The following is a 16,265-nucleotide window of genomic DNA, read 5'->3' as shown; positions in this document are numbered from 1 at the left end:
GATTTTATTTATTTTTTCATTTATTCATTTTTATTTGTTCATTTATTTATTTGGGGGGTCACAATGGCCATCTTTGGGCTTTACTCTGGACATGGTATTTGGGAGATGCCAGTCTTAGTGGTGCTCAAGGTACCAGGAGGCTTGGGGGATGGAGATTGGAACTCCTGAATGTGGAACACGTGTTCCAGTCCCCCGCCTTCATTTAGACTTTGCCTTCACTTAGACTTATGTTGTGGATTTAGTGAATTATGTTCATTGGCTTTAGGGAAAGTGCTGTTAAATAGTTTCTTTTTCAAGCATTTATTCTTTGACTAAAAAATATCCAGGAGGGGTACAGTCATGCCACATGGATATTTTCAGGGAGCTCTTTGCATTTCTTTTGAACAGTATCTGGCCAACAAATACTTAATTTCCAAAGCAATCAGAACAAATTCAAGACTTTTGAATTTGTAAAACGTCATATTTTTTACTGTTCTTTATCATTTTTATAAATTTTGAAGCTATTCCAAGTTCTTGATGGTCATGAGTTAGTTCAACATTATACCTGGTAATAACACATTATTCCTTCATTTACAGTGTATCTGGAAGAGCTGTGGTTTACTTTTCATTATTGAAGAGAATGTAGATCCTTTTCATGAGGCTGAATTTATCTGTAGGATAGCCTAGCATTATTTATGCTGCTAGCACATTTTTGGCATCTGTTTTTTTTGTTTGGTTGGTTGGTTTTGTTTTTGTTTTTGTTTTTGCTTTTTGGGTCACACCCAGCATTGCACAGTGGTTACTCCTGGCTCATGCACTCAGGAATTACTCCTGGTAGTGCTCAGGGGACCATATGGGATGCTGGGAATTGAACCTGGGTCGGCCGCGTGCAAGGCAAATGCCTACTCGCTGTGCTATCGCTCCAGCCCCCATCTGGGTTGTTTTTACTGCTGCTGTTTGGTTTGTTTTTAACATTAGCTTTAAGTTGGAAGTGCTTTTCAGTTGCTTCCACCTGAATATGATTTTATATTTCTAAATTCTGAATCTACCACTTACCTCCCTGTTTGAAACAGGATTTTGAATACTTGATAGTTTGATTTTTAGTAACATTATGTGCCTTTATAGGACAAGCAAATTTTTAACACAAATTATGCTTATTCCATCTTGAACATGTTCAAAATGAAAATATTTTATTAGTACAGTGTTGTCCCCAGTCTATCTAGATACCATGTAAAATGGAAAATTCTCATGTGAAAGTTCTAATCTATGAAGTATAAAAATGGTAATGATCTTTCTTCCCACCTCCCCCCAACAGATGGTGGTGCGAATAATTTTGGACTGAATTTCTTGACATTCATCATCCTTTTCAACAATCTTATTCCTATCAGCTTGTTGGTCACATTGGAAGTGGTTAAATTTACCCAGGCATACTTCATAAATTGGGTAAATATGAATCATAATATCATCACTCTAAATTATGTTTGTCCTTTTCTCATATATTTTGATCTCTCAGGTGAAAAAATTAGCTTTCAATTGATACAAAAACGGTATTTCAAAATAATTTTAGCCCCATAGCAAAATCTCTTGTCTCAGAATTCCACAAGTATACAACAAACCAGGTCCCTAGCTCAGAAAACCCATTTTGGTTTATGTGATGGTCATGCAAAAGAAAAGAATTTAGGATTTAGAATGAAAATATCTAGGTAGTAGAGCTAATTTGCTTGCTATGGGCCCCTTTGCTTCAAGACTAAGTTCCATGACCCAGAGAAATGGTACAGGTCATTGTAAGGTGCTTTCTTTGCATGCAGCTAATACTAGTTCAGGCTCTCATACCACATGTGGTCCTGTAAGCACTGCCAGGAGTTATCCAGGAGCACAGAGCTAGTAGTCAGCCCTGAACGCTGCCATGTGTGCCCAAGCTGTCATGCTATTGACTCCTATCGCTATGTCACTCTCCCCCCCGCCCCCCCCCCGCCCCTCATCTGTCCCTACACACCTAGCTGCATATCCCCCTGCTCTTCCTTCAGTGGAATGTGAATCCCCATTCCAGTCATTCTGAACACTGGCCAGTTGTCTACTACTCCTTTTAAAACCTCTCACACATCATTTTTCTACAGCCGTTTTTAGAACTGATATTGGTGAAAGTGAAATATAAGAGCGGGCATAATCAGATTAGACCTCCTCATTTTACATCTGAAAACCAGTCAACTTGCAACCCTGACTTATCAATAAAACATTCTACCAAAGAAACTTCTTTGTATGGGCTTATTAACTAACTGCATGAAATTTAGGGTACAAAGCAAGTACAAATTCTATTTGAACAAAGATCCAAAGTTTCCTTCTTGGTTGGAATTTTGAAAATTAATTTGCTTTTATGTATATATATAGTATAAGGTATCTGGCCAGTTACAGCCTCGTCTAAGTCATTTATTTTTTTCAAGGATTTAAAGTCTTAATCATTTAAGCAATGATTAGTTGCTATTTTTTTTTAGCTTGCCTTATCAGGTGCTCAGAATCACTTTACATAATCTTATTTAATCTTTACAATGGATCATATGACTTGATTGCCTCAGTTTAGTGTTTTGTTCTAACCTAACTATAAAATATAGTAATCAAAGGCCAGAGAGGTAATGTAGGGGGCCAAGTGCTTGCCTTGAATCTCACCAACCAATAGTTTGAATCCCAGGAACCATCCCCTGAGCCCTTCCAGGGTCCACTCAGGCACAAAGAGCCAAAAATAGCCCCTGAGCACTGCTGGGTATGGCCCAACTCCCTTCCAACCCGAAGACAATATTGAGTAGTGGATATTTTTCAGGGAAATTAACTGAAATGGAATAGGGAGAGCAAGATGAGAAGTGGTCACATATGTGGCTCAATAGTTGATGTTTTATTCCCCTGTTACCATTTCAGTCAGTGATTTATTTTATATAACCTGTTTATTTTTTTTTTATATTTAAAGGATCTTGATATGCATTATGAACCCACAGACACTGCTGCTATGGCTCGGACATCTAATCTGAATGAGGAACTTGGCCAGGTAAACAAAATTTTTGTTGTTGCTATGTAGAATGAGAAGTTAGGAGTTGGTGTGATTTCTGTTACACATGGCAACTTCAGGTGGATTGATACTTTCTAATTTCTATTAGTGTGTGTGTGTGAGTGTGGGGGCTCCACCCAGCAGTACTCAGGGATTACTCCTGGCTCTGAGCTCGGGGTTCACTTTTGGTGGACTTGGGGGACCATTTCGAAGCCAGGAATTGAACCTGGATCACTGCATGCAAGGCAAGTGCCTTACCCACTGTATTATCTCTCAGAACCCTGAAAAAGGATAATTCCTTCTTAAATGTTTTAGAAAAGTTAGCTAATTGCAATGATACTTTTTTAAAAAAGAGAATCTTTTTTTCAGCTAGCATGTACAGATAAACAATTCATACGTACATGGAAATACAGTATGAATTATAAGAAATTTCTGTGTAGCATTGACTATACTTCAGCTTATGCAATTTCTGTTTATAAGTTTTAAACTCTAATTTTAACACTTTACTGCACAAAACCACGAAGAACTGTCGTACTGGGAATTTACAACTAAAACAGCTACTACTTTCCTTACAAATAAAATTTTGTATTGAGGGACTATATCAGTGCAGTACTGCATCCTGAAAGCAAAATATGTTTTTAATACTATTTTAAAAACACTTACTGAAAGTGAAAACTTGAGAGCTATGAGGGCCAGAGAGATAGTACAATGGGTAGGGTGCTTACCTAGTGTGAAACTGACCTGAGTTCAACCCTCATCATGATCTGTTTCCTGGAAATCCTGACCAAATAGAAATTTATTTTTATAGTTGTCAGGTTTATGTTATCTCACAAGTCTTTTTAGTGTTTATATATGAAATGATTAATTGGTGAAGTTTTCTAAAAGGGCATGTTACTGAATATGAAAAACAATAATATTCATTTTGCCCCTGCAGTGTAACAGAATAAAAGGTACAATTTCAAGCCTTTGTAACATTTTCTGAAATTAATGACAACTTATCATAAAAGTATAAGAACTTTGAAACTTTAACTTTTTAAACCCCTTTTAGGTAAAATACATATTTTCTGACAAAACTGGTACTCTGACATGCAATGTGATGCAATTTAAGAAGTGCACCATCGCTGGGGTTGCTTATGGGTGAGTGTTTTGACTTTCCTTAGAATATAAACTACACATTCAGTTAGTGCAAATTGATTTGGAACATTTAGGGAAGTCTTACTAGGAAGGTTTATTTTGTTTTCATCTAGAAAGCAGCTGTTCCAAACTCAGTGTACATGCACGTTGGTTTTCTTTTATCATTTGTTTTTCACCACCCTGTGTGGTGTGGGGGAGGGGTACTCTGCCCAAGTAGTACTTGAACTGAGTATTGACAAAAGTCTTGGGCTCTTTAATGAGGTTTAAATATGCTTCCTTCTGCATTATTATAAAGTAATGAAAGCTTGTGGTAGTAGCATGCAACCTGTCGGGCAGTTTTAAGTTAAAATATTGTTGTTTCCAGGCTGGAGCCATAGTATATCAGGTAGAGCACTTGTTTTGTACACAGCCAACCCAGGTCCCCTGAGACCTCCTAGGAGTGATCCCTCAGTACAGAATCAGGAGTAATCCCTGGGCACCACTGAGTGTGGCCCATAAAAACAAAAAACAAACAGAAAAGGATATGTTGTTTCCTTGATAAGTTTTTCTTTGTTTTTTTTCTTTTCCTTTTATCATCTGTCCTCTCTGCAGTCTCAGTTTCAGATGATAGCAGGGAGGTGAGAACATGAAATTCTTATTTCTGGTAGATAATAAATGCCATCAAAAACTTCACAGGGGTCTGAGAGATAGTAGGGCACTTGCTCACATGTGGCTGAGCAGATCTCTACCATAAAGCCAGGAGTAATCCCTGAGCACTGATGAATGTGGCCCAAAAATGAAGGAGGGGGGAAAAAAAACAAACCATATCAGATTCCTTTTGTCACTTATTCATTCATTCTTTTTTAAAAAAAAAATCCTATCCTCTAATTTCCTTAAACTATTCTTATTAATGATCAGGATATGATTCATAGGTAGAGTGCTTGCCTTGTATGTGGAAGACCCTGATTTTTTTTTTAATTTTCGCACTTCAATCCTACTGCAAAAATAAAAATGCTTATTGAATACCCATATATTTCAAGTATATGTACGTAAAACTATTTACAACTATTTACAAGCCTTCTTTTTGAAGTTCTTTATAGAGTAATAGGAGAAAATCAGTATCTCCATTTCTGAAAGGAGATGTGATCTAAAGGTGAAATATCTTTTTTTTTTTTTTTTTTTTTTTTTTTTTTTTTTTTAAAGAAATATTTTATTGAACCACCGTGAAAACAAAAAAAAAATACAAAGCTTTCAGGTTTAAGTCACAGTCAAATACTGATTAAACCACCATCCCTTCACCAGTGCACCCGTTCCACCACCAAGAACCCCAATACACCCCCCTCCCACCCCACCCCCATCTAAGTAGTTGATGATATTCCCATTATTCTCTCTATATATTGAGTAAATTTCATATTTCCATACAGAACTCACTATTGTTGATTGGAAATTTTCCCCAACAATCAGGCCTGCTGAATAAGCATCATCTAATAATTTCTCTTTAAAGGTGAAATATCTTTCCATTTGTTGGATTGATAGTACGCTGTTTTTGAACTTTCTGTCCATCTTTATCTATAAGTGAGAATGGTCACTGTGGATATCCTAATCATATAAGCAAGGGCAATTATTTGCTTTGTTTTTGTTTTTTTAACCTAATCTTTACCATTTACACTCTGTCTTCTAAGAGTAACTAGCATTAAAAAAATGTCTGTTGAATTTTAGTTAAAAAGAAAAAATAGTCTGAAAGTATTTTCTCACAGGGTATGCCAAAGAAGTATAGTTAGAATGTGTAAATGCTGCTAAAGAGATCTGACTGAGTGGGTTTTCACTCTGTGAAGAAAGACTGTTCATTTAAGCACAGTCTGACTGTTTCAAGGACTTGTGCCATTTAGCATCTTATTTTTTTCTTCTAGGAAAGTTCCTTAGTTCCCTCAGTCAGAAGAGGCTCCCTTGCCTGCTCTCCTCTCCCCTCATCTCCCCACACAGTGACCCCCACACGTGCTGCCACAGTTGCCTCAGCCATGAAGTTTGGTCAGCAGTTAGAATAGGAATGGTACAGCCAAACTTTTTTTTTTTTGCTTTTTTGGGTCACACCCGGCAATGCACAGGGGTTACTCCTGGCTCTGCACTCAGGAATTACTCCTGGCGGTGCTCAGGGGACCATATGGGATGCTGGGAATTGAATCGGGGTCGGCCGCACGCCCTACCCACTGTGCTATCACTCCAGCCCCCGGACTTTTTTTTTTTAACATCTCATCCTTATTATTTTGCCCATCATTATCCCAGAACGCTCTCTGGTTCCAGTTTGTAGCATTACGCTTGCTGACAGAGTTCTGGTGATGTTTGTTTTTTACTCCAATGTCATGCTTCTTCCTAAAGATTACTTTCTAAAGAGTAATCCGATTGGATGAGCATTGCCTGCCATCTCTTACTTGGTCCACTTTCTAATTGAAGAAGCAAGTTCTTCAGATTATTTACTTATTTTGGTGGGGGGGAGGAGGCGCGTGGGCGGCACACCAGCTGTGCCCAGGACTTCTTCCTGGGTCTGTTCTCAGGGATCACTCCTGGTGAGCTTGGGAGACTGACCGTATATGGTGCCACGGAAATAACAGAGAATAATAGAGAATAATTCAAACTTTGATATGTGAACAAATGCTTTGAGGCTTGAAGAAGTAAGTTTTTAGAAGTTTTAAGAAGTTTTAAAGTCAGTTTTAAGAAGTAAGTCTTAAGAAGCAGTTTTAAGAAATAAGATAAAGGCTTAATTTTATCCTAGGTGGGTCAAGGTCAGTTCTGTTTGCCTTGGATCAGTTTGAAGGACAAGAGTCTTCATATCTCTTGATAGTATCATCTTCGCTTGTTTCTGTGTATTCCATAGTTGTATAAGATGATATTAATTTGCACTTAAAACAGTGCTTCAGGTTTTTGTCTTTGTGGGTTTTATCTGATCTCACATAATCTTGAGCCCAAATTGGACATGATGGGTAACAGAAAAAGATTTATACACACTTTTCACTATGATGACTGTTTTGTAGAGATCATTTTTATCTCAGAGGCTCTTGTTCTTGTACTTATTATTAGATGGTTTCATTAGACTTTCTGTTAGTTGTGCAAGACACACCCAGCAGTGTTTGGGGGGCCAGGGTTACTCTACTGGTAGTTCTGGTAGAGTGGGGCCATTGGATTCTGGGGATCAAGCCCAAGACCTCACATATGTAATGAGTATCCTCCATCACTTGAGCCACATTCTAAGATCTCATAATTTTTTTGGTAACCTTTGAACAAAATTTTTTCTAGAGAGTAAGTCAGTTTTATCAGTTCTGAACTCCAGCAATGAATAACAAGCTTTATGTTCAATGGCTAGATTCTAAAAACAATACATATTCTGGGCCGAGGTAACAGTGTTGTCAATAATTTAGATACTGTTAGAATGAGCCAGTGAGCCAGATCTGACTTAATACACGACAGCCCTCAAAAAATCAGATCTGTGAGGGACTACTTGAGAAAACGATGCGTGAAATGGAGATCTAAGGAGGATTTGGGTTGAGTGAAGAGTCGGCCAGCACACATAACAGCTCTGATAGGCAAAGACAAGTAATTAGACAGTGTGTATCCATACCAGGGCTGCTTGAGCAGCTGTCTCGGGAGAGCTCACGCAGACAGGATTGGTAAGGAACTTTGGATCATCTGGTGATCAGCATCAGGAAGAGAGTTCAGACTCTGCCAGGGTTGGACCGGACCTACGGAGCCTGAGCGCTGTGGATTTTAAGCTGCAAGATGCCAGGCCCATCTCCTGGGGTGAGACTTGGGGCTGCTTGCCAGCACAGGGGCAGCTAAGTAGAACCTTGGCAGAGAGCTTCAGTGGCAGAGAGTAGGATGCGATGCGCAGTGGGTACCCCTCAGTTGTGATTTAAGAGAAGTCGTGGGTGTTAACCTGGGGGCAGCTCAGTGCTGTGGGCTTTAAAGAGATGCTTTGAAATGAGGCCCCATGTCATGACCTGTATGGTAGAAGTGAAGAGTGGGTGGACCCTAAAGGAAGATGGACCTCAGAAGACTTCAAAGCCATCCATGGTATATTTGTCCAAAATAAATTTTTATTTTGCATTTGTCCCTAACTCTGCATTTTGGGGGGGTATATTTGCTTACTTCTAATTAATCTAAGGAAAAAATGATGAAGAGTCAGATATAACAAAGTCAGAATCTGCTAAGAGAGCAGACCTGAAATGTTTTCACCATGAAAAAAAAAACAATGGTGATGTTGATAAGACGGAGGGTTAGCTATTACTATCTGTGGGAGAGTCATCGTTTTGCCATATATAAACTTATCAGATCAACTTGTCATGTACGACCTAAATTCACCTGATATTTATGTCAGTTAATACTAATAAAGCTAGAATAATTTAAAAATTTTGAAGAAATGAAAAGAAAGACAATGAAATGAAAATGAAAGAAAATGTGCTTATTCATTTGTTATGGGCCCCTCTTGCTGAACATAGAATCTAAAGGTTAAAATGAAAATAATGCTTGAATCGAACTTTCCTAGTGCTCAGATGAGTTATATTGGTGAATATGTCTCCTGTTTGAGACAGTAAATGGCTTAGTAAGTGAATTGTTGCCTAAGTTAAGTTCTTAAAAATTAGTTTACTTTTAAATTGTGAATTGTAAGTAGCTTTCAGTTTAATAAACTTGTTTAAAGATCCATCCATTCTAAAATGAGCAAATTTTACCACTGATAGTTTATTCTAGGTATTAGCATTTATTTTACTAAAGCACCTTGCTCTGATGATACAATAAATAATTTTCTGTCAGCTATAAAACTAAAGACTTTATTCTGATGATACAATAAATGATTTAGTCAGCTTTAAGCATTTACTTAAATCTAAGTTTAAATATTTCCTTACTGAAAACTGATTTTTTTGAGTGTGAAAAATTGGTTATCCTGTTGCCGAATAACTTTTGTAAGTCTTCTTAGTTGCTGTAAATCATCATGTTCTACTTACTGTACTAACTGCCATTCTTTCAGAATCAACTAAAAGATCATTTTCTTAACTTTTCAAAATCCATCTTTGAGTGCTTCCCTTCTTCATGATTTTAAGTTCCCAGCCTCCCTGTGAATGCTTATTTCTGCCCCTTCTCTTGCTTCTGAAGCCATGTCCCAGAGCCCGAGGATTATGGTTGTTCACCCGACGAATGGTAAGCTGCATGCACCTTCTGTCTCCTTGGTTCCTTTGGGTGTTTTGCACTTGATCAGTTTCATTTTGCTTGATTTACATTCACTGCTTTAGAGACAGGCATTACCAGGCAGGGAGGATAACGATGGTATATCATAGGTTTTGCTTAACGTCCATTTATTACCCACAATTTCCTGTTGAAAAGCTGCTGGGCGTTTTATAAACATTGGGATTAAAGTCTCAGCTTGCTGGAGGCTTCCGTTGCGTGTCTGTAGTGAAGTGCATGGTGGAGCACGTGAGTCCTTGTGCACAGCTGGAGGTTTCAGCGCTAGCTTCAGACGCGGTCCTGGGCTTTCAGCTCCGCACTGCCACCTGCTGGCTGTCTTGGCATACTTTGCAGAGCTTCAAAAAGATCACGCTGAATGACATTCTAACCCTGCAGGTGTTATTAATTTATTGGCTCTGTTTAGAGTTTAAGAAATGTCTGGGAGAGAATGTTTGAAGAGTATACTGCCAATGATGAGAATTAACTGACCCTTAATTAATTTTAGAATTATTAAAGATGGCATTTCATAATTTCAATTTGGGTACCTCGGGGGTGGAGCGATAGCAAAGCAGGTAGGGCGTTTGCCTTACACGTAGCTGACCCGGTTCGATTTCTCTGTCCCTCTCGGAGAGCCCAGCAAGCTACCGAGAATATCCTGCTGGCACAGCAGAGCCTGGCAAGCTACCTGTGGTATACTCGATATGCCAAAAACAGTAACAAGTCTCACAATGGAGACCTTGCTGGTGCCCGCTCAAGCAAATCGATGAACGGGACTGCAGTGCAGTGTTACTTTTGGGGATTTGGTTTGTTTTATCTTATAATACTCATCCAGAAATGTGCACTTTTAGTGCAAACAGAGTAGTTCAGGCTTATTTTTTTGTTTTTCTAATAGTTCATCTTAATTTGGTGGCAAATCCAATTTCAGAAAACATATTTCTTTCATGCTGATTAATGTAGCACTGTCGTCCCATTGTTCATCGATTTGCCCTAGCAGTAGCTTGCCAGGCTCTCCGAGATATTCAATGATATTTAATACTTTCCGAATGGAATTTATTTTAGTTGAGGAGGGCTTTGATAACTATTTGCGGTAAGCCTTACAGCCTGAGGTGAATGACTGAATTGTTTGGTTCCTGTGACACTGAGTCATCACACTTAAGCTAATGGCCTGGAGTGTCAGACTTTGTGACACCCACACACTACTGAAGAATGTTAAGGATTTTTTAATGTGCTAAAGCATCTTGAGTTTGGTGGATAATTCAAGTTTGATAGTATAGATTCACCCTGTTACATATTCCTTTGAGATTGTAGTCAATGTAGTCACATTTTTGACTATCTTTTTACTTGTTGTTTTTCTATAACATTGCCATGGTTCTGCTAACTTAAGGTTAACACAGTGCTATGGAACTAATTGGCATTTTTAAAAGAAATCTCCTTTATATATGAGAAGGAAACTACATTCATCCCATTTTTATTAAGATTAGATGAAAATGTGACAATGAACAAATGTTAAAACTTGTTCATTTACTTGGGTCATTTAAGATGTCTTTGAATAGAAACTACCTCTTGACTTTTATGTGGGAAAAAGAGAATATTCTTTGATCTGTTTAACAGGTTCATTTAGTAAAACACCCTTTTGGAAATTCTCATCACTTGATATTCTAGACTAAGTAACAAATAACAAATACCCCCTTCCCCACTTTTTAAATAAAGTGTACAGTTGTTCTTGCAGTTACATCTGAACTTAGATATTAGTGATTTTTTTGTTTTGTTTTGGTGACACACCCAACAGTTCTCAGGGACTTGTTCTGCCTTGGTGTCCAGGGGTAACTAAAGATGCTGCTCAGGAGACCTGGCAGTGCCACACATTAAAAATAACCAACTGCATGTGAAACTATGCACTCATCCAATTGAACCAAATAATTTTTTTAATTCGCTAGAGCAATAGCACAGCGAGTAGGGCATTTGCCTTGCATGCGGCCGACCCTGGTTTGATTCCTCTGTCCCTCTCGGAAAGCCCAGTAAGCTACTGAGAGTATCTCACCTGCAACACAGAACCTGGCAAGTTCCCCATGGCGCATCCTATATGACAAAAACAGTAACAAGAAGTCTCACAATGGAGACGTTACTGGTGCCCACTCGAGCAAATCCATGAGTTGTATTTTTTTATTTTTATGTTCTTTTTTCCCCCACATTTATTTTTTTAATTGAATCACAGTGATATACACACTTACAAAATTGTTCATGATTGGATAATGATCTAGCACCTGTCCCTTCACCAGTGTACTTTTCCCACCACCAATGGTTTCCGTTTCCCTCAAGTCCCTCCCCCTCCCCACAACTGCCTGCCACTATGGTTGGCACTTTTCTTCTCTCTGTCTCTCTCTGTCTCTGTCTCTGTGTCTCTGTGTTTCTCTCTGCTGCTGGTCTTGTGGAGTAAAGTAGAACGCAATGAAATGCTAAATCCAAAAGGGCTTTCCTCTCTGTCTGCAGAAGCTCCACCTTTCTCTGTGATTTGTATTGAATTTCAGGCGTAAAACCCGTGACCCAGAGGGAATTTACTTCCCTACTTACTCATATTCCCCACAGCCTGTCACAAAACACAGAAGTATTTAACATTTCAATGCATGCAGATAATTTTGCACGTTTACGCTTACTCAGATCTGAAGGCAGCCTACTCAGCCTTTCTCATACTCTCTCTTGATATTCAAGATAATCGGATGGTGAATCCTACTGCCATCTATGGCCACATAAATACTTCATAGAGATGAAGTCTTATCCCAGCCAGTAGCCACTTACTTCCCAATTGGTATAGTTATCTTGTTACTGGCAAGTTCCATCAGCTAATATATAGTTATATAACATGATGTAGATAATTTTACGTCATACATAGATAGTTTACTTGTTTTCTATTAAAAATCTACTGGTGGGTCCAGAGAGGTAGTATAGTGGGCAAGGATCTTGCCACAAGTGAGGTCAACCCAGATTCAATCCCCAGCATCCCTTGTGGTCCTCTTAGCTCACCAGGAGTGATTCCTGAGTGCAGAGCTAGGAGTAAACCCTGAGCACCAATGGGTGTGAGCCCCCCCTCCCAAAGTAAATAAAATAAAATAAGAATCTGCCTTTGTCTTACATGTGAGAGATTGGGGCTTGCAGAGGAAAAGACAGGGGAATCTGTTTATTCTCCACATTCCTGTTATTTTCCAAAACAACTTTTTCATGACTACTTAACTTCTTTTTTTCTAATGATAATCATGGAAACTTACAAATATAAATAAAAGTAAATATATCCATCCACATGCATAAATAATAGGTAACTCAGGCAACCTCAGTTCATCTACACCTTTCCCCACTATTACTTGGATGCAATAACGTTTTTTATGACTTTTGTTAACTACTTCATATAGTTCTGTATTAAGTACCTGAATATATAAGATATATCAGATCTTATCTTTTGGTTTTTTCCCCTTCCGTACTAGTTACCTTTCAATTCTCTAGGGGGAATTATCTTAATATGTCCTCTACTTCACTCACTTTACTCTGATTTTTAATATCACAGTATCCCTGGAGAGTACTATTCTCTGCCCAATTTTATTTTCTCATTTCATTTTAATCTATAGTCCTATCTGAAGTGAGTGGCATTTATTTATTCTGCTGCAACAGCAAAGATCACTTAACAGTGTTCCAGGTATGACTGTATAATAATGAGATCCAACACATCCCAATTAGCATTAGCCTCTGGTAACTTACTTACTGCATCAGGCAGCCATTTCACAGTGTTGTCACAGCTCCTCTTTCGTAACTGTCATCAGAAATTGATCCACATTGCAAAGCAGTTCACGTTCCTTGGGCCACAACTGTGTCAAACAGTAATCCTATAGAATAAAATTATTTATTCCTATTCATGGGCATGATTGGGCTAGATTTCAATGACAACTCTTGCCCCCCCAAAAAAAAAATTTAAATATTCCTTTCAAAAGTGTTGATTTAGAACCACTAGTACCATTCAAAATCAGAAATGGATGGATTCAATTCCCAGCACTGCCACAAGAAGGAAAAGAGGGGCGGGGGGTGGGAGGTATGGCTAACAGATGGGGGAAGCCGAGAAGTGACTCAGGACCAAGTTAGAGGGTCTTTGATACCATGGCCAGTGTAGAGGTGCAGTTAAGTTACAGCCAAAAGCATTAGCATGAACACAATAGTAACTATGTTACTTAACTAGAGATAAAAATTCATGCTTTTTTATGGTCACACTGCCTTGCCTTCACGTGCATACTTGTGTGTAGCGGGTCTGTATAGTCCATATGTCATATAGGAAAATTGTTAATATGGATTTAATCATATGATTTCTGAATTTTCTCTTCATTTTTGCTATGGTGATTTATTCTCTGATGTTATCTGGAAATTACTCTTTTCAATGTATCAGTTTTTAAATGAGCTTGTGGAAAATAATTGCACAACATTTGTGATTTATAGGCCTCCTTGGATTAACTCTCCACTTTACTGTTGTGTTTTGGTTTTAGTTTTTTACAAAGCATCATCACTTGTCTGCTTGTGAGTGAAAGTCACTTAAAACATTTCTGTGAAAAACGTTAGCAAACCATTGGTGCTGGCTTGCATTTTGTATAAGCAGTTGGCAAATGGGTGTCATTTTGTCATCTGAGAATTGAAACCATCGTCTTGCCTTTTATGCAGTGGGTCTTACTTTTAAATGACATGAGCTTCCTAACTCTATTCACTTTTATTTTAAAAGTAAAAATTTTGTGGGCCAGAGAGATAGGACAGGGGATATGGCACTTAATAGTAAGGAAATTTTATACAGCTTCCCACTGAGATGAAATTTTTTAGGAATTGGCAATCCTTAGAGGAGGGATATGCTGATTTCTTCTGTTTGACCATTTCAAATTCCTGATCTTTCTCACCAACTAGAGAAGGGGTGAGAGAAAGAGTAATGATGATGATGAGGAGGAGGAGGATGTCTTTATTCTGGATCCTGGGGATTTTTAGAAAGAATTTTACCCCCTACATCCTAATAAAGATGCAGTACATAATTATTTTAAGAACTAGTAACCCTAACTACCACATGTTAATAAAAATATATTTAGCATAAACACTCTAACCTTCTTTATCAGTTTATAGACAAATATGTTCAATGTATATTTTCAAAGTATTTTCTCATTATTTTCAAGTGACTGTTTTAAAAAACTGAAATTTGATGTTGAACTTATTGATATCTATACACTCTTACCTGTAAAAATTGTGGGTGAAAACTTTATGAATTTCAGTTATTTGCTACAGAACTTATTGTTTTCTCAATTAATTCATTCTGAAATTTTATTTGTGCACAAAAGATTCATGTCTTTTTACCTACTGATTACAATCTCATTGAAGTTGTCCACTGTGTGCTTAATATTTTTACTTCAGTGTTCTGTGTTCTTACTCAGAATCTCAGCATTTTGATTTTAAACTGAATGGTCACATGATTGATCATAGGTAGATTGTAGAAGCAATTCTGACTCTATTTGATTCATATGTAGTGGATAATATTTGCAAATCTGAAAATAACCACAGCACAAAAAAAATCTCACCTGTCTTTGAGTTGTTCTCTTCACATATACAAAGTAAGCATAGTCCATACATAAAGATATCAGAGTTGCTAACAATTTGCATAAATTATACTCTATGCTTTTATATTTCATGTGATAGTTATACAGCACTAGTTATTACATAAGATTTCTCATAGGTAAAATAAAACAATATTTCTATAATTGCTATTTATTTTAAAAATTTTAAAATTTAGGGGGAAAGTAGAGGTAGGAGAAATTCAATTCTAGGACTTTTGAACAAACCTGTTGCATTCTTCTAATTTCTTGAAATGTCATGTGACTATAACATAGGTTTATATTCCTGTAAGTATAAAATAAAATTTTTGCATTGTACCATTAAAGTCTGTCTTATTTTAGGGTGTTTGAATATACTTTATGATTCAGCTATGAAATCTGTGTTGTCTTATTTAGAAATAAAAATAAAATTATATTAATCTAATAGAATTTACAGGCATGATCATTTATTTTTAAAACAAGTTACAAATAAATTAGTAAGTTTGTGTAAATGACTTTTCTTCCTTTCTACTCCTTTAGGCAGAACTCACAGTTTGGAAGTGAAAGTACATTTAGTGATTCATCATTGTTGGAAAACCTCCAAAATAATCATGTAAGTGACATTAAATCATTATCTTATAGAATAAAATTTTATTTCTCTGAATTACCATCTATATATTACTCATTTTAAAAGCTTCATGATCAGTTTTAATTATCAATCTTCAGAAACTCTAAATCCTTTTTACTTGGTCAGTATAGGCTCAAAATTGTTAGAAATTTAGTTTTTGAATAATCATTCCTTCCCTTCAAAATAATTTATGAAAAATAAAAATTAATTAATAGGAATTCTAAAGCTTTGACTCACAACTTCAAAATATCAGTAGAAATGAGCAGCCTGTTCAAAATTCTAGGCCCATGCCAAATCTATGTAACTTCAGCTGCTTTACAATGATGACACTCTGCTTAAGAAATTTCTGCCTCTTATTAAAATCCCATGAGATCAAATGATAGGTCATCTTGTGTTCAAATCCCAGAACTTTTTCTCATAATCACTTCAAACTTAGTATGTCTGATGGAATAAACACTTAAGAGGCGAGACAGAGAGAGTGAAATAGTAATGCAGAGAAAAGATGTAAACTAAGTTTGATTTCTCAATCAGCACAGAGGGTCTTGAGAATCAAGAGCCTTCTGAGCCCCTAGGAAAGGGAGAAGTGGGCTTTGTAGATTAGCTTAGAACAAAGAAAATCTTTAAGATTAGAAGTTAGTTTCTTCTAGCAAGGTTTATTCCCAATACATGGCTGGAAACCTGGTCAGAATCGCATTCTGTG

At 37.3% G+C, this 16,265-nt stretch overlaps 1 protein-coding gene across 2 annotated transcripts in view; it reads left to right on the top strand.

Annotated features, from left to right (window-relative positions):
- Positions 1–16,265, top strand: part of ATP8A1 (ATPase phospholipid transporting 8A1) — a 243,383-nt gene that overhangs the window by 78,521 nt on the left and 148,597 nt on the right. For both annotated transcript variants that reach the window (XM_055140932.1, XM_055140930.1), the window contains exons 12-16: positions 1,295–1,422; positions 2,939–3,016; positions 4,065–4,153; positions 9,272–9,316; positions 15,478–15,550. In XM_055140932.1, coding sequence (XP_054996907.1) covers positions 1,295–1,422; positions 2,939–3,016; positions 4,065–4,153; positions 9,272–9,316; positions 15,478–15,550 — 413 coding nt within the window. The remainder of the gene's footprint in view (positions 1–1,294; positions 1,423–2,938; positions 3,017–4,064; positions 4,154–9,271; positions 9,317–15,477; positions 15,551–16,265) is intronic.

The sequence above is a fragment of the Sorex araneus genome, chromosome 5, assembly GCF_027595985.1.
Source record: "Sorex araneus isolate mSorAra2 chromosome 5, mSorAra2.pri, whole genome shotgun sequence".
Taxonomy (NCBI): Eukaryota; Metazoa; Chordata; class Mammalia; order Eulipotyphla; family Soricidae; genus Sorex; species Sorex araneus.
The sequence above is the reverse complement of the archived record's forward strand: the minus strand, read 5'-3'. Positions and strand labels throughout refer to the sequence as shown.